This window comes from Fundulus heteroclitus, unplaced genomic scaffold (assembly GCF_011125445.2).
Source record: "Fundulus heteroclitus isolate FHET01 unplaced genomic scaffold, MU-UCD_Fhet_4.1 scaffold_53, whole genome shotgun sequence".
NCBI lineage: Eukaryota > Metazoa > Chordata > Actinopteri > Cyprinodontiformes > Fundulidae > Fundulus > Fundulus heteroclitus.
In genome coordinates, this window is record NW_023396956.1 from 209,041 (window position 1) to 232,496 (window position 23,456).

The following is a 23,456-nucleotide window of genomic DNA, read 5'->3' on the forward strand; positions in this document are numbered from 1 at the left end:
GAGGATCTGATGGAAGCTGACTTTGGAAAGAACCTTGATGATGACATGATGTTAATTGGTGTTATGTAATTAAAATTGTACTGAACTGAATTGGGCAGGATGTGTTGATATTAACCTACTTCATGGGGCAGACAGGTTCTGTTTAAGTGATTACAGAACTTGGGAAAATACCAGCTTTCTACAATGCTTCATTTACTTGGAAGAAACCAAAAGCTGAAGCAACGCAGCTTAAATAAACTGAAGCGTTTCTAAAATTTAAGCAGAAATGGAGAATTCCTGTTCCTGTTGTTTTGCTGCTTCTGTCTTTTACTTTCTGTTGTTTTATTTTCCACTCGTTGGTTGGATGAATTGTTCTGACTACAGGAGGACTTAACAGCATCTGACTGCTTCTGTTGGTGAAACCGAACCAAGGACCCAGATGAGCTGGATGAAGGTCTTTGGTCTGTTCTACATGGTTTTACTGAGCAGTCTGTCCTTCTCAGCCCAGCTTTAGTTCTCCATCAGCACCATGAAAACGCAACAACTCCTCCCGCAGGGTCGAATCTGGCGCAGAACTGCCTCCAATTAGCCGCAAAGACAGAAGCAGAATTCAGGCCAGTCACCGAAACTTCCGCGAAGTTTTAACTGCTGGACGGAGTTAGGCCGGCCCATCTGGTGCAGCAAATGGCCCAAGTCACCGGGGAGCGAGGGGAGGAGATCTGGGGGAGAGACGGAGGGAAGGGGAGGAGGAGGAGGAGGAGGAGGAGGAGGAGGAGGAGGAAGAGGAGGAGGAGGAGGAGGGCCGGATTGAAAACAGATCAGTAACCCGGAGAGCTCAACAGAAGCGCATGTCTCTAAAACAGAGCCGCGGAGACAGAGAGGTCCAGACGGCAGACTTCAGGAGCGTCATGCCAGTTTGGTGAGCGGAACCGGATCTGGAGCTGCGCGCCTCCTGCCACCATGGATCCCTGCGAGGGGGGAAAGTTCGGAGAGTCCGTCTGTGCTCCGGGACGGGCAGGGCTGGGCTGTCCCGCTGCCTGAACCCAAATGGAGGCTCCAGCTCTCTGACTGACGGCGCCAAAGTTTTCTGGCTTTGCTCCGAACAAGAAGGAGAAAAAGGCAGAAAGTGAAGCGAGAAGCTGGAAGAGACGAGACGCAGCAAAGGTAAGAAAAGTTCTTCTGGATGAAGCTTTGCTCTTTGAACTTCTCTGACACAAGAATCCCAAAAATGTTCCTCCTGGAACTTGATCCGTGATGCGCTCAGATTTCTAGGCGCCTCCAAGCTGAACTTTTTCCTCCACATTAGTTTCATTTCTCATCACAAATGTTTCAGCCAAGCATGAATAGAAGCTGCTTTGGCACCAGAACCCCTCCGGGACTCCGCCGAAGCGGAGGGATGCAGCAGCATGGCTCGGCACATTCTGGGGGACACGCTGGGGGACATTCTGGGGGACACGCTGGGGGACATTTGGGGGGGACGCTGTGGGACACTTGGGGGACACACTGTGGGAAAATTCTGGGGGACACGCTGTGGGACACTTGGGGGACACACTGTGGGAAAATCTGGGGGACACGCTGTGGGACATTCTGGGAGACACGCTGTGGGACATTCTGGGAGACACGCTGTGGGACACTTGGGGGGGACGCTGTGGGACATTCTGAGGGACACGCTGTGGGAAATTCTGGGGGACACGCTGTGGGACACTTGGGGGACACACTGTGGGACATTCTGAGGGACACGCTGTGGGACATTCTGGGGGACACGCTGTGGGACACTTGGGGGACACACTGTGGGACATTCTGAGGGACACGCTGTGGGACATTCTGGAAGACACGCTGTGGGACATTTGGGGGGACGCTGTGGGAAATTCTGGGGGACACGCTGTGGGACATTCTAGGGGGGACACACCGTGGGACATTCTGGGGGACACGCTGTGGGACATTCTGGGAGACACGCTGTGGGACATTTGGGGGGACGCTGTGGGAAATTCTGGGAGACACGCTGTGGGACATTCTGGGAGACACGCCGTGGGAAATTTGGGGGGGACGCTGTGGGACATTCTGGGGGACACGCTGTGGGACATTCTGGGAGACACACTGTGGGACATTTGGGGGGACGCTGTGGGACACTTGGGGGGACGCTGTGGGCAATTCTGGGGGACACGCTGTGGGACTTTCTGGGGGACACACTGTGGGACATTTGGGGGACACACTGTGGGACTTTCTGGGGGGGACACTGTGGGACTTTCTGGGGGACACACTGTGGGAAATTCTGGGGGGGACACTGTGGGAAATTCTGGGGGGGACACTGTGGGACTTTCTGGGGGGGACACTGTGGGACTTTCTGGGGGGGACACTGTGGGACTTTCTGGGGGATGTGTGTAGTGGACAGACTGAAGGTACTGCTTGCTCTGCAGCCTGAGCCGTCAACACTTCATGCCTCTGTGGACCTTCAGCAGCTTCAGTAGCTTCAGTAGCTTTGGTGTCAGCAGCTTCAGCTTCAGCTTCAGCTTCAGCGGCTGCAGAAGCTGAAGTTTTAGCAGCTTCAGCTTCTGAAGCTTCAGCTTCAGCAGTTTCAGCTAAAGCAGCTTTAGCAGCTGCAGCAGCTTCAGCAGTCTTGCTTGCTCTGCAGCCTGAGCCGTCAACACTTCATGCCTCTGTGGACCTTCAGCAGCTTCAGTAGCTTCAGTAGCTTTGGTGTCAGCAGCTTCAGCTCCAGCAGCTCCAGCAGCTTCAGCTGTCTTTGCTGTCCTCCAGTCCAACATGAGCTGCTGATGATCTCCAGGAGGACTTCTGAGCCCCAGCAGCAGTGGCCTAGTTACCTGGGGACAGGTGTGTGATGTGTGGGGGGGAAGCTTCCTGGATGTTTGTGGGAAGCTGTGGGAGTGGAGGGCGTGAAAAGTTTCAGCTCCACATGGAGACGAGGCCGGACTGATTAGCATGAGAAGGAGCAAGGGACAAAGTTTTAGTGCATTTGTCCCTTTGTGACCAATGAAGAGTTCCAGCAGTTCAGAGTGAAAGCGCTGAAGAATGGAGGAGCCTATTCAGCCCTTTGAGGCTCAGCCCCCCAACCCCCCCCCCCCCCCCACAGGGGCCGCGCCGCTTTCATCACATGGCCCCCCCGCCTTATTGATCCATGCCTTTCCTGCTGTCTGCAGAGGGTGCAGCGAAGCAGATAGTGGAGAACCTGGGGGGGGGGGGGGGGGGGGGGGTCACATACCGATGAAGTCTAGCGTACAGGAACCCAGAGGAGAGAGTGACTGAGGAGGGGGAGGAGCGCCAACACCCCCTCTCCCTCCACCTCCTCCGCCTCAGCCAGTCTCCCTGCTGGGTTAGCTCAGGTCCAGAGAACCAGGGAACCAGAACCGGAACCAGAACCGGGTTCTGCTTAGACCTCATTAGCTCAGGTCCAGAGAAAGGGAACCGGAACCGGGTTCTGCTTAGACCTCATTAGCTCAGGTCCAGAGAACCGGAACCGGGTTCTGCTTAGACCTCATTAGCTCAGGTCCAGAGAAAGGGAACCAGAACCAGAACCGGAACCAATCTAAAATGTTTAAACATGAACCTTTGGGATGATTTAGCTGTTTTGGTCACGATGGCACCGCTTAGAGCTGTAGCATGGCTGCTGAAGGTGGCAAATAACTGGAGGGGTGTAGAACTTGTTCCTTCAGGTCTGCACTACATGTTGGACCGGTACCAATAAGAACCGGTACCAATAAGAACCGGTACCAATAAGAACCGGTACCAGCAGTGAGATGCATCGTTACATGATAATTACACGGTGGGCTTTAGGGGCGATGGACGCAGCCTGAGGCGGCAGTGAGGGAAGCAAAGAGCATCACGTCAGACGTTCATCTGCAGGAAACCTGAACGATCCGTCAGGAACGCCTGGAAGCTGCTGTCAGCCGGTTCTGAACCCAGCAGAACCTTTTTGGTCCCGGCCTTTCCAGGACCCTGAGCCCATCTCCAGGGAGCCCATGTCTGTGGACGGACCAACACAAAGGGCCGACCTGCAGGCTGGAGCAGATCAACATGGATCTGAAGGTTCTTTGTGCTGAAGACAAGAGAACGGCAGCTTCCAGCCAGAGACGAGTGTGTTGTGGACGGCGGTCATGGGCCGCTGAGATGTTCTGCAGGGAGCGGCACTGAAGCCTGAGGAGAAAGTGTCTGAGCACGCTGCTGTTGTTCTGTAGAGACCTTCACTGGATCACGTTGCCTTCGCTTTTCACTTCAGGGAGTTCTTGAGAAGTTAAAGAGCATCATGAGGTGAAAACGGTTTTCCATCAGAAGAATAACCAGGGATGGACATGGGGACACAGTTTGGATCCAGTTCACACGATCCATCAGTCCTGGTGTAGGCTGGGTCTTCCTGCTCCTCTGGAGGACCGCTTGGCTAAAACCCTTAGCGTCCCTGTTCTCTAAGCTGATTGGATGAAACATGATGAAATGTGACTCTTTCCAGGTAACAGTTTCTAACACGTTCCTTCTTTCTTGTTTCTTTTCCTTTTTGCTCTAAAACGTATTGCTGGAGTATGCAGGATAGACTGATGTCTGTTTAACAAGTCCTTTAAAGACAGAAACACAGGCGAGACGCTCATTACAGCCTGATTGACCTCATCAATCACTCAGGCAGAACCCCTCAGGAAAACGGCGTCCAGCATCCTCTGGTTTCACCAGGAACGCTTTCCCTGCAGAGAGGGAGGTTCAGACATCTCCCTCATCCAGTCATCATGTTCACAGCAATCACTGATCCTCTCTGAGCTGCTGGCTCAGCAGAACGCCCCAAAGGAACCTGGAGCCGCAGAACCTCATCATTGTCCTGCTGACACATGAACAATGGTCCTGGAAGGACGGAGGTTATGTGGGGAGGCCGTCCCCGGGTCACAGCGGCTCAGCTGGTCCGTCAGGGGGGGGGGGGTTTCATTATCTCCAGATAAACTCTCAGGACAATGAGAAGAGTCGCCAGGTTGACTTCTTCACCTTTTAGTGCTCATTTCATCTTTAGGAGACACATTATTATGTGTTTAGTAGTCAGACATCATATCATTAAACTTTAAAAACAGACATTTGATGCTAAAATGTTTGTTTCAAGAAGAAACTCCAGATTCAGCCGTTAATAAACTGGTTATTTCTGAGCTGTTCAGGATTTATCAAATGAAAATCTCATAGATGAATGATTAGAAAGATAATGGTGACAGATACTAAATGAATGCTGTCAGGTTTGCATAATGCCTTTCTAACCAGGGGTGTGATGAAGACATGATGATAATATTTATGTTGCTATTTTTCTTCTCCTTACAGAGTAACCCAGGTTAATGGTTGTGTTAGTCAGGCTGTCTGCTGCAGTAGTCGCCTGCAGTCAGACTAGCTTCTGCTAGGCCTCTAGGCTCTGCCATCTTTAGAAAAGAGTTATAGGGGGCGCTCTTCTACTTTATCTGTTCTCATGACAGGTAAATTATGTTTGCAATCAAATGACAGAGAAGAATAGCAGCCTGGTTTCAGCCAGCTTAGCAGCAGTGCACAGCAACGTGTGGGGGAGGGGGATGGGCGTGATCCAAACAGCTGCACATCCCTGGCTTAGACAAACTCTGTAAAGGTTTTCTGGACCTTGATAGCAGAGACATAAAGATCTGAGAGTTCATGAGGGAAAGGCTTCCTGCAGCTGGAGAAACAGAACGCTTCATCTTTGCTTCATCTTTGCTTCATCTTTGCTTCATCTTTGCTTCATCTTTGCTGCATCTTTGCTTCATCTGCTGCAGAAGCTGCAGAGGAAGGAGGCAGCGTGGCTCTGTCTGCAGCGTGGCTCTGTCTGCAGCGTGGCTCTGTCTGCTCCTCTAGCTGCTGCGGAGTGTTGGCCAGATATGAATTAGATGAGGCCCTCGTGGGCAGGGCTGCTTTTTCTGATGTGTCCTTACGATGGGAGATATTAGCGTTGAAACGGAGCTGAGTCGCTGCCAGGCCACAGTCTCCTCTTTGATTGAAGCGAGACAAGAGACGCAGAGCATGGAGAGTTGAGCAGGGATAAAGAAACATGTGGTTGTCTTTAACAGCGCGCCTTGAAACGCTCCCCTCCTCCCTTTCAGCATGCCATCATCTCCTCCTTTCTCTCCCTCCCTCCGTCCTGAACGCAGGGCCGGAGCCACTTTGTCCTTCTAGAATCAGCTCGTTGGGTTAGGACAGAAACGGCGCTGGTTCTGGTCCGTCTTCGCTCTGAGGTTGAGCTCAGCCTTGTCCACAGGTGGTCATAGTTTAGCAACAAACACCATGAAGGCAGCAGAAGGCACTGAGCACACAGATTCTGATGCTTGGAAGGAGCGCAGAAACCTTCACACGGGGTCTGATTTGGTGGAAGTTTGGCTCTAATAAACCAACATTAGACATCTTTACAAGCACAAACATTCATGATCAAACTGAAATGTGTTTGTATTACAAAATTTAAATGGGCACACAACCAATTAATCCGATCATGCTGCGCCTTTCTATGCACCTGGGTTTATTCAGAATAAAACCACTTTGTTATGCCGTTATCAAATGTCCCTAAAAACCACAGAAGAAGAACTTCCGTCTTTGCTGAACAACAGCAAGTAGCAAACTAAGCAGTTGTGTACGAGTTTGTCTCCCGGCTGCTCCAGGTTCTAGTTACGGTTGAGTCGTTGCTGAATACAGAATAATTCTGAGCTCTGTTAATGTTTCTACTAGAAAGGTTCAGCGTGTAGTCGCTCAAAGCGGAGCTACGTCACTTTGACGTGAGGCGCACAGCGTCAGCTAGCCACTTTTAGAAAAACCTGATCCTGACAGCGATTCCATGCATGCTGATCGGATTATCAATCGGCATAAACCACCCATCTCAATCTCACTCCATCTTAATCTGATCACAATATTCTGATATCTGATAGATGTGGTAACATGACGCCTTTCTATTCTGACCGGCCCTTTATTCTGATTTATTTTATTTCTCTAGCATCACTTCACAACATGTCATCTCAAGTGTTGCAATTGTTCACTCAATGACTGCAATGGAGTTTATTGGTTATTTGGTAAATATGGAGTTTTAAGGATTTTCTTAGAGCAAGATAAAGAATGAAGGAGTGAAAAAAGGCAACAGAAACCGACACTTTATAGGTTATTTCTTTGGAATCTGGTCAGAAGATACTTTCTGCCCTTCAGTAGAAGTGAAAGTGTGCATGCTTACATGAAACCAGTCTTTTTACAGTCTGGTTCCTGCTGGTTTACCACCACTGTAACCTAACTGAGTGAATGTTAAAAGAACTTTATCATAATTGTCGATCTGTGAACAGATCAGTGGATGCTACGACAGTTTGGTCTGTGAAAACAGTAATAACCATTAAACCTCACCTGGTAAAGGGCTGTGTCAGCTGCTGCAGACACCACTCCACCAACACATGCACTGACCTCCTGCTAACCTCAGGACTCAGATCTGAAGAGGGAGCAACAACAGCTGGGCTGACGGTCAGCGTTGCACAACCTTAGACGCTCCGTCCGCTCTCAGACCCAGTGCTGCTGCAGCTCTTAGCTCACCACAGTGGAAGTCGCACAGCAGGAAGCTGAGAGCGGTGGACATCTTTGATCTGGCCAACCCTTTTCTTGCTGGTGTTAAACTGTGTGGATGAAGACAGGAATGCAGAAGCATGATGGCAGGTGTGTTTAAGTAGCTGTTGAGGTCGGTGACAGCTGAAGCCGTCTGCAGTGAGTGCAAACAACACGTTTTCGGGATGAATGACTCAGGCCAAATGTTTTCAGAGGAAGCTGCAGTTTGGCACCGGCAACAGCTGGGCATACTACCAAACACACACCCTCACAAATGCACAATTTGTGTGTGGATAATAAATGAGGACATAAATAAATTGGAATGGTTTCCACCTGTCAGTGGATCAACATCTTCCTGTTTGACCAGCAGCAGCAGGTGAGGCTGGGGAGCATCTTCTCCCACCTTAGACCCTAAACACTGGCACCCCTCAGGGCTGTGTTCTCTCCCCGCTCTGCAGTGGACCCGTCTGTGAAACTCCTAAAGCTTGGAGATGACACCGCTGTCATTAGTCCCATCCATGGCAGGGACGAGTCTGCATGCAGATCAGCTGCTCCACTAATGCAGTCAGAGAGTGGGGTGATGGTAGACCTCCTGAGAACATTCCAACAAGACACTTCACCTGCATTACCTGCTGCCGTTGGCCAGAGGGCCCGGTGGGGCCGACGTCCGGCAGCCCCTGTCAGTCCGCCCCAGAGCAGCTGTGGCTGCTAGCTGTGGCTGCTAGCTGTGGCTTCTAGCTGTGACTGCTAGCTGTGGCTGCTAGCTGTGACTGCTAGCTGTGACTGCTAGCTGTGACTGCTAGTTGTGGCTGCTAGCTGTGACTGCTAGCTGTGGCTGCTAGCTGTGGCTGCTAGCTGTGACTGCTAGCTGTGACTGCTAGCTGTGGCTGCTAGCTGTGGCTGCTAGCGTAGCTCACCACCGTCAGGGCAGCTGTGACTGCTAGCTGTGACTGCTAGCTGTGGCTGCTAGCTGTGGCTGCTAGCTGTGGCTGCTAGCTGTGACTGCTAGCTGTGACTGCTAGCTGTGGCTGCTAGCGTAGCTCACCACCGTCAGGGCAGCTGTGACTGCTAGCTGTGACTGCTAGCTGTGACTGCTAGCTGTGGCTGCTAGCTGTGACTGCTAGCTGTGACTGCTAGCTGTGGCTGCTAGCTGTGACTGCTAGCTGTGGCTGCTAGCTGTGGCTGCTAGCTGTGGCTGCTAGCTGTGGCTGCTAGCGTAGCTCACCACCGTCAGGGCAGCTGTGACTGCTAGCTGTGACTGCTAGCTGTGACTGCTAGCTGTGGCTGCTAGCGTAGCTCACCACCGTCAGGGCAGCTGTGACTGCTAGCTGTGACTGCTAGCTGTGGCTGCTAGCTGTGGCTGCTAGCTGTGACTGCTAGCTGTGACTGCTAGCTGTGGCTGCTAGCTGTGACTGCTAGCTGTGGCTGCTAGCTGTGACTGCTAGCTGTGGCTGCTAGCTGTGGCTGCTAGCTGTGGCTGCTAGCGTAGCTCACCACCGTCAGGGCAGCTGACTGTGAAGCTCTTTGGGGTCGTCAGACTAGCTAAAGCGCTGTTCAAGTACAAGCCATTTACCATTTACAATTTTACCGGCTGATTGGCACCGATCCAACCAGGTCTCACATATTTACACAAGTATTTCCATTTCTCTTTATTTATATTTATGCTGGGAACATTGAGAACAAAGTGGAACCAACTTGGCAATAAAAGCTCGGCTTTCTTGTTTCATAATCAGTCAGAAGAAAGTTTGCAGTCCTCGTGATGGGAAAGTGTTTCTGTACGTTCATGACAAATTCAAATAAGTCCAACCCCATTAGAATAGAAAATGGTTTTAATTTCCTTTGTCTTTGCAGCCAGTTGATTATTCTGGCTTTGATATTATTAGAGCTAAACCTTCAGACCAAAGAACAGGACCCTTCAGTGTCAGGATGGAGTAACGAAGGGTTAAAGGATCTCCACATCTGGTTCATGTTGGTTGGAGGGAGACAAAGAGATCAAGCCCAGGATATTCTAGTATATTATTACAGCATATATTATATTTGGTAGCAGGAAAGGTTCAGGGGGAAGAACACTCGCTTTTAGCCTCTCATTTCTCAGGATCATCAACTCCCTGGTTCAGTTTGAGTCTGTAAAAGGCTGGAAAACATGACTGCCACAGTTTGAGAGGTAATAGGAATCAGATGGTAAAGTTTCTGTAACCAGAGGAAAGTTGTGGTGAGAGGAACCGTGTGACTGACCTGGGTCTGTCCCTGTGTGACCGTCTCACTTCTCCTCCACTTCCTGAGATCCAGAGCCACACCCGGCCATCCACCCGTAGGGAATGCTTCCCGCTCAGCATTGCCTTGTCGTCTCCCAGAGGTTCTGTTTCCTCGTGGCATCGGACCACCAAACCATTTCTGCTCCAGCTCTCAAGAGTTTACCCTGACAGTCTACTTCTGCTTTGAGCAGGAAGACGAAACGTTGAGCTCGTACGCAGAGAACCCAACATGCAAGCAGACACAATGACGTGTAATGTGAAAAGGTTTATTGACAGAAGAAGAGAGGTATGAGTTGTAACGGCTGCTGAATGGTAGATGGGAGGCGTTGGGCAGGTGAAGCAGGCAGAGATGGACTGACCAGATGATGAGGTAGACCAGAGCTGCAGCGGGAGCAAAGCAGGCGCTGGGCTGTTCACCTGCAGGAAACACAGGTAACAGCGGATAGAGACGTTGTGCCAGGCAGTGGCTGTGTGAGGCAGGTATAGTAGGTGGAGTCACAGGTGGAAAGACTCGGCCTAATTAGCAGCAGCAGGTGACGCTGATTATGGAGCGTGAGCTGAGAGGAACGTGGAGCAAGAAATGGGGAAAAATAAGTCAATGAGTCCGAAAACACAAAACAATCCCAGATTATGACACGAAACGTGACAAAAAGCTAAGAAAATAAACCGCTATTTCCATCTGGGAACATCTTACATTACAAACATTCACATCTGTGATGCCTTTTAAGAACATGTTAAAGAATGCCGTAAAGGTGGAACGTCTCCGTTGAGATTTTACACAGTTTTAATTTTAATTCTAATGTTTTATTCCATTTCCATTGTGTGACAGTTTTATCAATTCTTATTAAAAATGAGACATTTGTACGGCCGCCACCTTGGCCAGCTGTTATTCATAAAACTGATTTTAACCTCGACGGGACTTCCTAGTTAGATAAAGGGAAATTAAAATAATAATAATCATTAAATCGAAGCTCATATGAATATTCCTGGTTCTGATGCATTGCAAACCAGATATTGCTGCCAAGCAATCTTTCCTGATTGTGATATTGTGATGAAGATTGACTTGACATATTGTGTAGTTTAGTTTGTAATGAGATTAGTAAATGCATCTTTTCTCCTTGACTGTTACAGGAATGCAAAAACAATAAACTGCTTTGTTGCATTTTTTATGTTGTATCAAAAGAAACGATAAAAACATAAATTGTAATATGAAAGAAGCCAGACTCCAGAACAATCCTTTAGGAATGTAATGTAATGCTGCATCTTTGCATGCAGCAACACATCAAAATCTTCCTGTTTTACTAATTGTCTAAAGATTACAGGAGCTCCCGTATCAGCTGAAGCATGCAGCGTTAACAGAAAGATCTGCCTGGACCGTCTGCATGAATGTGCCTGTCAGAAACCCCAGTGTGCAGGTGGCATGGGGGCAGCAGGCCTCAGGCTTCCCTCCCCAGGCTGCCCAGTGAGCAGAGTGTGCAGCAGCAGTCGGTTGCCTCTCCGCGTGCACGCACCACCTGAATGTGTGCTGGCAGGAAAAGCAGCCTACCAGCATACTGAACGATGGGAGGAAGAAAGTCCGACGAGCAAAGCCTGGAAATCTTCAAAACCAGAGGGCCTCCTTTCATGTGTGTTTGCATTCCTTTCAGTGTTGGTGAAAGGGGAGCTGTTGAGCGGCAGTGGAGGAGAGCAGCACTTGAAACTGAACGAGGCGCTAAGAAAAACACACACCGGGTCTCATAACAGAAGTCCTGCAAGTCAGAGACAAAAGGGGCAGAAAGTAAATGAAGCTGAGGAGAGGAAGAGGAGGTCAGGAAGAAGAGGCTTCCTCTGAAAAGATGGAAGAGAATTGCTGACCCAGTTACTAATCCTTCTGACTCCTCCTGCTCCACATGATTGTTTTCCTGAAAATAAAAAGGGTCATTAAACTGATAGGAGCTAAAATCATCTGACCCCCGGCTCCTTTAAATTGGAGACGCTACGTCAGCCTGGAGGACTAAAATGCTCCAGGATCAAAACCAGGGCTTGATTAAAAATCCTGCCTTCTCCTGTACCCTCAGAAGGAAAAAACTGAATTTTTATTCACATAACCTTGACAGTTCAGTGTATTTTTATGTTTAATTACATAAAGTGAAGTTTCTCTGCATGCTTGGCTTCTGTTGGACCAATGAGAGCACAGCAAGCTAAGCTAGCCAGTGGCGTTAGCGCTCTGTTAGCATATTTTCTAGTGATGTGATTGTAACGTTGAGCAGAATGTGGGAAAGTTTTCCTCCTTTGAGTTAATATTCAGAATTTCTGCTGAGCAGGAATCAGGAAAGCTGCTCTCCTTTCTGACTGGAGACCTTTAGATAAAGGAAGAGCTTCAGTGGAGCAGAGAAACAAAGCACGGTCCAATAAAAGTGTAGGAGGGAAGGGTTTAAAAATGTTTGTCAGGGTTTAAACAACTTAAATATCTGAGTCTAACAGATGAAACAGACTTGGAGGCTCAGAGAAGTGCTGCAGGGTGACTGGAGATATTTAGGTCACCAGCAGGTGAGAACTCACCTGGCCTGTCTTTGTGGACTTGTTGGGAGTTTCTCCTTGAAACGGGACTAATCCTCTGCGGTCTGTGGCGGCCCGGCGGCACCAGGAGACCCTGATCCCGCCGGGCCGCAGCGGGTCGCCCAGCCAACCGCCAGAACAGAAAGAAGTCCTTGTTGTTTGTTCACCTTCGGCCCGTCCATCTGTCTGCTCGGCTGCTGACACCTGTACCTGCCCGTCAGAGCCGGACTTCCCCGTCTTCAGGGCCAACGGGTCGGGTCTGCAGGGACGCAGAATTATGGAAAGGTGAAATTGAGGCCATGTTAGAAAGAAATGCAGTGAAATAAAGGTTTAGCTGCTTTCCCAGATTAAGAAGTGTGTCGTTCCTCCTGGGCGAGGACTCTCACAGGTGCTGGGACCCAAACTCTATCAGAATCCTGGCTCATAGTTAGAGAGCCAAGTGGAACGCAGCAAATAGCTGGCATGCTGTGCCAGATGTTCCTCAGACGGCCCGCTGCTGGTGTTCGCCTCGTCTGAGCCGCCGGGTTCTCTGTACGATGAGAGGGTTAGCACTGAGGTGATGACGAGACGACTCGTTGGCTCGCTGCTGGTCGCTGCTGGCAGCAGGAAAAAAGAAGCAGATGCAGCCTGAACCTGTTAGTGGGCCACCTCTAATCGGCTTACGCTGGCTCCCTGACAGCTGATCCCATGGTTGCTGGTAACCACGGCCCACAATAGAGGGGGACATGTTGGAAATCAACAGGAAACCCACACGTTTGGGTTAACAGAACCTGATTACTGAATGATTACCTCAGGACTTTATCGTCTCTGCTTGTAGTGGAGCTCCAAGGCGCTCCTCACAGCTGAAAACACATTTATGAGCCTTCAGAGTCAGCAAACCACTTTTTCACTAAAACAGAAGTAGCTCTTTATTCAGAAATAAAGACCTGAAACGTCCAGCTGAGTGAATTAACTGCAGCGGTTCTGTTTCTAGACTTAGAGGTTCTGTAGAGAACATCAGAGAACAACCAGCATCATGAAGACTAAGGAACCCAGCAGGCGGGTCCAGCAGAACGCTCTGCCTCAGTCAGGTTCTGAAACATCTCCCAGAACTCTGTTCTATTCTCAGTCAGCCATCTTCCTGCTGCAGACAGTCAGTTTTCATCAGACAACCATGTGGGGGGGGCATCAGGGTCTCGCCCCAGCAGGTGTTGATGGCGTGTTTGTGGCTGAAGCTGCAGCCCTGACTGGGTGCTGCTAACGTTCCACGTTCTCTACAGGAACATGTCTGCTCACGGTCAGACTGCACAACTTAAACCCTTTTAAATACATACGGGGAATATCGCTGTAGCAATACCTTTGTTACGCCATACTGTTAAAGCCCATTAGGTTTAGAGGAATGTTTACAATTCGTTTATTTTGTCTAATATTACCAGGAGGTTTTAATAGAAAACAAAATGACTGAAATTATACCTGTTTTGTTTCTTTGAAACCATTTTACCCTTTTTAACAGTAAAGAGCTCTGTGTTTAAGATTAGTCTTAAAAGTAGACGGGGTGTCTGCCTCACGGACCAAAACTGGGAGTTGGTTCCACAGGAGAGGAGCCTGATAGCTAAAGGATCTGCCTCCCATTCTACTTTTAGAGACTCTAGGAACCACCAGCAGACCTGCAGTCTGAGAGCGAAGTGCTCTGTTAGGAACATACGGGGTAATCAGAGCTCTGATATATGATGAAGCTTGATTATTAAGGGCTTTATACGTTAGGAGAAGAATTTTAAATTCTATTCTTGATTTAACAGGAAGCCAATGAAGGGAAGCTAAAACAGGAGAAATATGATCCCTCTGGTTGATTTTCATCAGAACTCTTGCTGCAGCATTTTGGATCAGCTGAAGGCTTTGAACTGCATTTTGTGGACTTCCTGATAGTAAAGAATTACAATAGTCCAGCCTTGAAGTAACAAATGCATGGACTAGTTTTTCAGCATCACTCCTGGACAGAATGTTTCTAATTTTGGCGATATTCCTGAGGTGAAAAAAGGAAACTCTGGAAACCTGTTTAATATGGGATTTAAATGACATGTCTTGGTCAAAAATAACACCAAGATTTTTAACTTTATTACCAGAGGCCAAGTTAATGCCATCCAGATTAAGTGATTGATTAAGAAGTTTATTTTTTGAGGACTCTGGTCCAAAGATTACAACTTCTGTCTTGTCACAATAAATAAAAAAAATCAATATCTCACTATTCTTTGTTGTGCTTTTAATGCTCTTTTTAGTCTGCAAACTCAAGCTATATCCAGGAGTAAATTGGTTATAATTTTCAGACAAGCCGTTTCTTTGCCTGTAGACATGTGGATGCGACATGAGGCAATGAAATCAGTCCAGGTGCTGGAAACGGCTGACTTCAAGTCAAACTTCCACACTGAAGAGTGTTGCAGCATGGATGCCATTTTAGAGGCCAGTCAGCAGCCAGAAGCCATCAGGCTTTGCTGCTTCTGCTCAGCATTACGTTTTCTGGCCATCAGAGACACTAGAAAGTTTATCCTCTGAAACTGGTCAGAACAACAAGATTTATCGTGAATGTGTTTGATAATAATCCTCAGGAAAAGTCACCTACAAGCTGGAAGGTTGTGACTGGGGGGGAAACTGCAATCATTTTGGGTTTTGTTTTTTTTGGTTTAATTGATGTCTTTGCTGGTATTTCATGGGATTGTTGCTGACTTGACTTTCATTCCACTTCTTAATGTTATAGATGTGTTTGAATAAAAGCATCGCCTCCTGTTTCTCTCCAGGTTGTGGCAGGAATTGAAAGGCAGCATGGAAACTTCAGCTCCGACAGCCACCAACAAGAAGGAGTGCAAAGGTTCTGGTCTGGATGGGAGCAGCTTCTCAGAGCTCCCCAAAAAGCCGTCACCCACCAGCCTGACCAGAGGTACACACATTCCTCCCTCAACCGGCACCATGTTCCGCCTTCAGCTGCCGTGTTGGGAGATGTGCGGCGTGAGGAAGTGAAGCATGAACTGTAGGATAATAAGAAGCTGGGTGGCTGATGAAAGCAGTCCGGCTGGGAGACGGGCCGACATGTCAGGGAATCTGTGATGGAAAAAATGTTCTAATGAGGGCGAAAGACCTTGTTCTCACCTCCCGAGTGTAAATTTCATGAATTACTAAAAACTGCTTGGCATAGCAGTGGCTGGGTGGTGCAGGCGGGGGTGGGGGCAGGGGTGGGGGGGGCGTCTTTGAAATGCTAACAAGACGGCGTATGACAGTGTGGCTTTATTTCTGCCTAATGATGGACTTGGTGGCCTGCCACCAGAGGGGCATTAATTGTTTAGGCATGTTTGAGAAGAAACTGGGCCGGTCCAGATGCTGGCACCTCCACAAAAGGAGCCACCAGTTCTTCAAACAACAGAGGAAGATGTTGAGGTGGCCATGACATGAATTATTGATGCTGTTATGACCACGCAGTGCCATGCAGGCGGCCCGGCTTGATTTGTAGAACCTTGTCTGACGGCCATCAGGCAGCAGAGATCCTCTCTGAGAACCATGAGAGCTCGTGTTTCATTAGAGTGAAGAAAACTCTTCTTAACAAGGCTGGAGGATCTTGTTTGGGCCTCCGAGGTCCCAGCGTTATAAATTACTAACGCCTGCAGGAGGGCAGCGGCTGAATGAAGCCCCTCAGGAAAGAGCGGTTGGCACCGAGTGAGGGTCCGCTGCAGGACGCGTTAATAAAGGAGCTGGTGGCCTGCCATCACACAGCTCACTGCAGCTCACTGCAGCTCCATCAAAGTGGGACATCACGTTATCTTCATGTGCCGTTTTCACCTGTTCAGTCAGTCTTCCTGCCCAGGCGAGCAGTTTAGCCTGATGGGAAATAAACCTAGCCCTGATGGAAGGGAGACGAACTCCAGACCATTCAGGCTGGACGTTGGTGATCACAGCTGCTCCAGCCTGGAGCCAGAAGGTTGTTCTGCAGGTGGAGTCCACCCTGGACAGGTGTCGGCCCCTCACACTCACCTTAAGTCCTAACCAGGATAAATCTCTCCATGTGGGTGCTACTTCATAGCATAGACATTAAAAAGGAGCTGCACTTCAAAGATCAAGAGGACAGGGAACAGTTTCACAGACCTGTCCACCAAGCCATGAGACAAACATCAGGTGCTTTGGTGCCAGGAGGATTTATTTTAGCCTACAGGTAAATAACGCTCCACTGGACCTGTAGGCACAACAGACCAAAGTCTTCCTATTTCCCAGCTGGATCTGCGGCTGCTTTGGCATCCCTTAATGCAGGGACATCCTGAGGAGATGCTAATCTGGCTTTAAGTATCTTGTCTGCTGTGAAAGGAGCTGAGTTAGCTGGTGTTTCACTGGGACATGCCTGGTCCTGCCGCTCAGTCGGTCTCTGAGTGGGAAGATGATGGCAGCGGCTCTGGCTCCTCAGTAAAGTCGGCGTTAGGTTCTGGCAGGAAGCCGCCATGTTTGCTTGTTAACGGTTGAAAATGATCGCCCCTATTCGGCCTCGCTGCGTCTCAGCGTGTTTCCACAGGCCCAGCGCTGCAAATCACCGGGAATCCCACTCCTGGCTCAGGATGTTCTGCGTTCAGAACCTGGCAAACGTTCTCCTCTCCTTAAACTACTTCAGATTATCTCACATTCCAACCGTGTGATGTCACAGACCAACACAGACTGCTGAAAGGCTGCAGCTACAGTCTTTTACCACATTCTCAGTAGGATTCAGGTCTGGACTTTGACTAGGCCGTTCTGACCCATGAATCTGCTCTGATCTGAACATCCCATAATATCTCAGGCTGTGTGTTCAGGCTGGTTCTCAGGCTGGAAAAAAAGAATAGAACATGGTTAGAAACACTCGTTGCTCTAAGCTGTGATGCTGGATGTTTATTTCTTTAAAAGATTGGATTTGATGCTGATTTTAATGTAAAAAACTTACTTTTTTCATTTTGGTCGCCCCAGCATAGAAACATTGTCTCTGGCTGCATAAATCAAACTGGTTCCAGTAGGTTTTCTGCTACATTTCACAGCCGATACATTTAGAAACGTGAATGAGAGGATAGCATCTCTATCTTCTAACATTTTGCTCAGTAAAGCCTTTTCCTGACACTCATGAAGCAAGAAGCTTACAGGAAAGCTTACTGACAGAACGGTTGATTTTCTGATAGGACTTCTGTGATTTCTGTGACTTCTGGCACCAGAGCTGTCATAGTTTCATCACCTGCCAATTAGTTCCCACATCCAGGGACCCGTGTCTCTGCTGTGGGACAGCAGTGGACTCTGGGCCCGTTTTCTCACTTTGCTTCAGGGAATAAATGAAAGTAGAACTGGTCAGTGTGCTGTTTGGCAGCTTTGTGGAAAATTCTATTTTTTTGTAACAGATTTTGCACAAAAACATGAAAGGAAGCTCACGAGTCATAGTCCCTGCAAGGGTTGTGGTCTAGACTCCAAACCTGAGACAACATGATAAAAGCTGTTCCTCAACGCGTAACAGTGCTGGTGCTGGTTCTACCACTTAGGCTCAGAACCATGTTTAAATGGCTGCACATACATGTACTCACTGTTCATTTGATCCTGACTGTATTTCCTCTAAAGTTAATATATTTCTGCTAAACGTCTGGACGTTGTGAGCGGCCGAAACAAAGTCAGATTCCTGTTTTTGCCCACACTATGTTGGCCCATAAAGCTGGTTCTGGTGCTGGTTCTGGTTCTGGTTCTGGTTCTGGTTCTGAAGACGAGGGAAACCTGGAGTTCTGTCCGGGTTAGAGGAGAACGTTGTGAATCTTCCTGGAAGGAGACTCAGGTCTGCTGTCCTGGATCTCAGGGAGGATCGCTGCTCTCTTCATGTTTCTGACATGATTTCAGGACGTAAATGAACTTCTGAGCAGGTTACAGTCAGCTGAGTTAAAAATAAATAAATTAATAAAGATTCAACAGAGTTAAAAATAAATAAAGAGTCCGCTGAGTTAAAAATAAATAAATAAATAAAGAGTCAGCTGAGTTAAAAATAAAGAAATAAAAAGAAAAGAGTCAGCAAAGATAAAAATAAAGTCAGCTGAGTTAAAAATAAATAAATAAATAAAGAGTCAACAGAGTTAAAAATAAATAAGTAAATAAAGAGTCAGCAGAGTTATAAATAAATAAAGAGTCAGCAGAGTTATAAATAAATAAAGCAGTCAGCAGAATTAAAAATAAATGAATAAATAAAGGAGTAAGCAGAGTTAAAAGTAAATAAATAACTAAAGAGTCAGCAGAGTTAAGAATAAATAACTAAATAAATAAATGAATAAATAAAGAGTCAGCAGAGTTAAAAATAAATAACTAAATAAAGAGTCAGCTGAGTTAAAAATAAATAAATAAATAGTCAGCAGAGTTAAGAATAAATAACTAAATAAATAAATAAAGAGTCAACAGAGTTAAAAATAAATAACGAAACAAAGAGTCAGCAGAGTTAAAAATAAATAAATAAATAAAGAGTCAGCAGAGTTAAGAATAAATAACTAAATAAATAAATGAATAAATAAAGAGTCAGCTGAGTTATAAATAAATAAAGCAGTTAGCAGAATTAAAAATAAATGAATAAATAAAGGCGTCAGCAGAGTTAAAAATAAATAAATAAAAAGAAAAGAGTCAGCAGAGTTAAAAATAACTAACTAAATAAATGAGTCAGCAGAGTTAAGAATAAATGAATAAATAAAGGAGTAAGCTGAGTTAAAAGTAAATAAATAAATAAATAAAGAGTCAGCTGAGTTAAAAATAAATAAATAAAAAGAAAAGAGAAGAGTTAAAAGTAAATAAATAAATAAATAAAGGAGTCAGCAGAGTTAAGAATAAATAACTAACTAAATAAATGAGTCAGCAGAGTTAAGAATAAATGAATAAATAAAGGAGTAAGCTGAGTTAAAAGTAAATAAATAAATAAATAAAGAGTCAGCTGAGTTAAAAATAAATAAATAAAAAGAAAAGAGAAGAGTTAAAAGTAAATAAATAAATAAATAAAGGAGTCAGCAGAGTTAAGAATAAATAACTAAATAAATAAATGAATAAATAAAGAGTCAGCTGAGTTATAAATAAATAAAGCAGTCAGCAGAATTAAAAATAAATGAATAAATAAAGGAGTAAGCGGAGTTAAAAGTAAATAAATAAATAAATAAAGGCGTCCGCAGAGTTAAAAGTAAATAACTAAATAAATAAAGGCGTCAGCAGAGTTAAAAATAAATAAATAACTAAATAAATAAATGAATAAATAAAGGCGTCAGCAGAGTTAAAACATGCGGCGGCCTTTGGGCAGCTTCTCTAAACCTGAAACGTCTTCACACCAGAGGAGTCTTGGAGGCAAACAGCCAACATGTTGCATTCCTGCATGCAGGCGGCTGGAGAGGAGCTGAAGGCAATAAATGGAGGCTTGAAGGGATTATCCCAGGATTCTATGCAGCTCTCCTCATTTCCTTCTGTTTCTTCTTCCCTTCAACAGGAAGCTGTAAGTAACTTCCTGTCTCTTCCTTTTATTCCACCTTTCAGACTCAGCTCCCGTCATTAGTTGTTAACGAAGCAGTGGAACGTTCTCACGTTCTCCCCCTGCGGTTGGACCCGGCAGCCGTCTTCTGCTGCCCAAACGCTCACCGTTCATGTGAAGCTAAATAAACGTCTGAGGAGTTGAGACGTGCTCAACCAGAAATGTGTTCAACTGTAAACACGACCAGGAGGAGCTTACAGAAACCAGCCGGGTTCTCAAAGAACCGCCGCTGCACTTAGTCTGTTCCTTCAGCAAGAGTTGAGGTCTACTGAGCTTTGCTAAACTAGTTCCACGCTTTGGTCCCGTTGAAACCAGAACTTTGATTTATGACCAACGGAAAGTATTACATCGCTTTGAAGTGGAAGAAGAATTTGTGTTTTTTTTTAAATATTAAAAATTAAATCTGAAACGTATGGAATGCATTTTTATTCATCCCTCTGAGCCAGAACCCTGCAGAACCTCCTCTGGCTGCAGACTGAGGATCTTCTCTCTAGAACATCTCCAGCTCAGACTGGATGGAGAACATCTGGAAACATCAGCTTTCACAGATTCTCTGTTGCATTCAGGTCTGGGCTTTGACTAGGCCATTCTGACCCATTAATCTGCTCTGATCTGAACCATCCCATAATGTCTCTGGCTGCATGTTCTGGCCGGTTCTCCTGCTGGAAGGAGAACCTCCACCTCAGTCTCAGGTCTCCTGCAGACTCTACCAGGTTCTCCTCCAGGACGGTTCTGGTTCCGCTCCATCCACCTGCTTCCCACAGCATGATGCTGCCTCCACCGTGCTTCACTGTGGGCGTGGTAGGTCTGAACTGCTAACTGGAAGTTCTCCCCTTTTCTTTCAACACTAGATTTCTTCTTGGCATTATTCCGTAAAGAGCAGATTTCTGTGGACACATTCGTCCAGCCGAGCTGTGGAGCTGTGCAGCTCCTCCAGAGCTACCATGGTCCTCCTGCTTCTCTGATCAGTGCTGGTTGCTCTCGCCCACTGACCCTGAACTAGATGTGCTTTTACTGCTTTCTTCTTTACTTCAAGGCTTCATGTGGGGCCTCCTCCGGGGCCCGACCCAAAGTTTGGGAGCCACCAGGGGGAGACGCCTCAGTAACGCAGGCCCCATCCACTGCAGGAAGTCTGGATCAGATCTGGAGCATCTTATGTAGAACCCGGTCAGGAAGGAGCCTGCTGTGTAAAAGTTGTCTTTGCTGGGCTTCCTTTGCTCCTGAGAGCCGATGCAAAGTGTTCTGGTTCTGCCGTCACTGGACCAGGACAGACTCAGCCTCGCTCCTGGAGTCCCTCCTGGAGTCCCTCCTGGAGTCCCTCCTTCACCGGGACAGAGAGCCAGACTGTCTCTGGGTCTGATGGACACGCTCACAGCCTGAGGAGTCAGCCATGCTGCTTCTTCACTTTCCCTGTTTCACCAGAGGAAGAGCCGACAGCAGGACTTGTTATGCCAAAGACAATGCAGAGATTCCGTTTAAAGTAATGCAGCGTTTGCAGAAAAGCCCTTGATTATTGAATATTTGTGCGCTGAGCTCATTTATTGGTCAATCTGCGGGGATTTAATGAGTTTTATTCAAACGAGTTAGTCATAACAAATCCCTTCTGACTGTAGGGTAAACATACTCTATTCTCCTTTATTTTAGTTCTTCTAAAGTTTATATATTTCTTCTTAAAGTCTTCATGCTGTGAGCGTCACGTTTGTAGAGGTCTACACAGAGTTCGTTTAAAGGTTTACTGGGAAAGTGAGTAGAGACCTGGCAGATCAGGCAGGAACTGCCCAGATGATGGAGAGCGAGGAAGCAGCAGGACAGGCAGAACAGGCAGACCCTGGAACCAAAGCTCAGCGGGGCTGAATGTGAGCAGAGACACAGCCAGACAGGAACGGCAGGATTAACAGCAGCAGCAGCAAAGATGCACAAAGATGAGACGCCTGCAGCCAGAGCTGAGTGATGCAGGGAAGCTGGTGGAAGCATTCAGAGGCCATTGGTGGCAGCAGGTGGAGCTGATCAGCTGCTGAGTGGGTGGTGGCTGGGAGGTGTGGAGCATGGAGTGGAAAACTGAACAGTCCTAAACACAAAGACCAGAACCAAACAAGAACCAAAGTCCATGATGGTTCAGAGAGTGTGGGTGAAAAGGCTGATTCTGAAGTACGGTGGAGGAGGTGTGATGCTGTGGGCAGAAAACTGAGTCCTTCAGAGAGATGATCACATGAAGCTGTGCCTAAGAAACTAAAAGCTAAGCAGTTTTTAACAAACACTGTTGACTTTGGTAAATGTTGGAGAAAGCTGGTGGCAGATTTTAAGGTGTTGACCACATGGACAGATACTTCTGTTAATCGTCTCCTGGAGGAATCAGAGGACAATCAGCAGGACAGAAACATCCTGGAAATGTTCTGAACGTGTGGAGGCCACCAGAACCATCATTGCTGCATCGCTCCCTGCTGGACTTGACCAGCCTGCAGCATTTAATGCCTGAGATCAACTCAAAGACAACAGGAGCAACTGGGAGGAGCAGGAAAAAGGACGACATGATGTCTCCACCTAGGTCCTCCCTGCAGCTGGTTCTCCTGGTGTGTCCCCACTCGCTCCTCTGGACCTTGGTTTTCTCAGCTTTTCTTCCAGCTGCAAACATTCGTTAACAGAATCTCCAGCTGTGCTGCGGTGCTCCGTCATCACAGCACAGCTTATCAGGAGAATTTTTGTCAGGGTGTGAGCAGCCAGCTCAGGTCCCTGTATGGAAAACCCATTTGTAACATTATTCATCATCCAGCTGCAGGAATCAAGAGGGCGGTTCTGGGACAGCTGGCTGGGGCTGATGGGGGGTTCTGGTTTTACTCTGAAATCTCTGCCCAGAAGCAGGAAGTCCCAGGTTTTAGTCTGAAGTTCTCCCAGATATCCAACAGGGAACGGTTTGGAGGATCCAGAGGCAGGACAAGCTAGACGTTGTTCTGTCTGACCTGAACTGTCAGGTTCTGAAAGTGGGTTCTTCAAAACTGCAGCGGTACCAACGATGGTTCCTCTGGGTTAGCTGTCGGCGCTGTGCCGCTCCATCGGTTAAACGCTTGTCGGGCGGCGCTGGCGCTCTCGTCTCTGTCAGCAGCTTTGCTCACAGGTCTGGTTCAGCTTCACAGGAGATGTGGAGATATGCAGAGGAGATGTGGAGATATGCAGAGGAGATGTGGAGATATGCAGAGGAGATGTGGAGATATGCAGAGGAGATGTGGAGATATGCAGAGGAGATGTGGAGATAGAGGTGCTGGTTTGTGAGTCACTGTGGCTCCAGATGACGCAGCTGGAGATCCTGGGAGATGTGAACTGAAGACCAGCGAGAATCTAAAGTACTGTAAACACGAGTTATAGCGGAAGAGCGATGAGCCTGAAAGCAGCCGTCCAGTCAGCGGTGCGGGTTTGGTTCACCAGGTGATTTCCCCGCTCTGTTACCTGCGCCTGTGAATTCTTGGCTCAGGCTTCAAAGTAAAGAGGGTCGTCCCCGACGGCAGCAGATCCAGACATGCCTGCAGCCGACCCGGATCCCACACGCTCAGCGCTGACGATCGTTTTACCACCAACTCCACAACCTTCAGCTCAAAGAGTGTCCGGACGCCTGGGAGTCCGCTCTTCACTCCTTTGGT

General features: G+C 47.6%; 1 protein-coding gene across 1 annotated transcript in view; it reads left to right on the plus strand.

Annotated features, from left to right (window-relative positions):
* The first annotated feature begins 772 nt into the window (after positions 1–772).
* The window catches only part of gli2a (GLI family zinc finger 2a), a 79,018-nt gene continuing 56,334 nt past the window's right edge, over positions 773–23,456 (plus strand). Inside the window, 2 exon segments of the mRNA XM_036132587.1 lie at positions 773–1,143; positions 15,092–15,231. Of these exon segments, the coding sequence (XP_035988480.1) occupies positions 15,117–15,231 (115 nt within the window). The 5' untranslated portion in view covers positions 773–1,143; positions 15,092–15,116.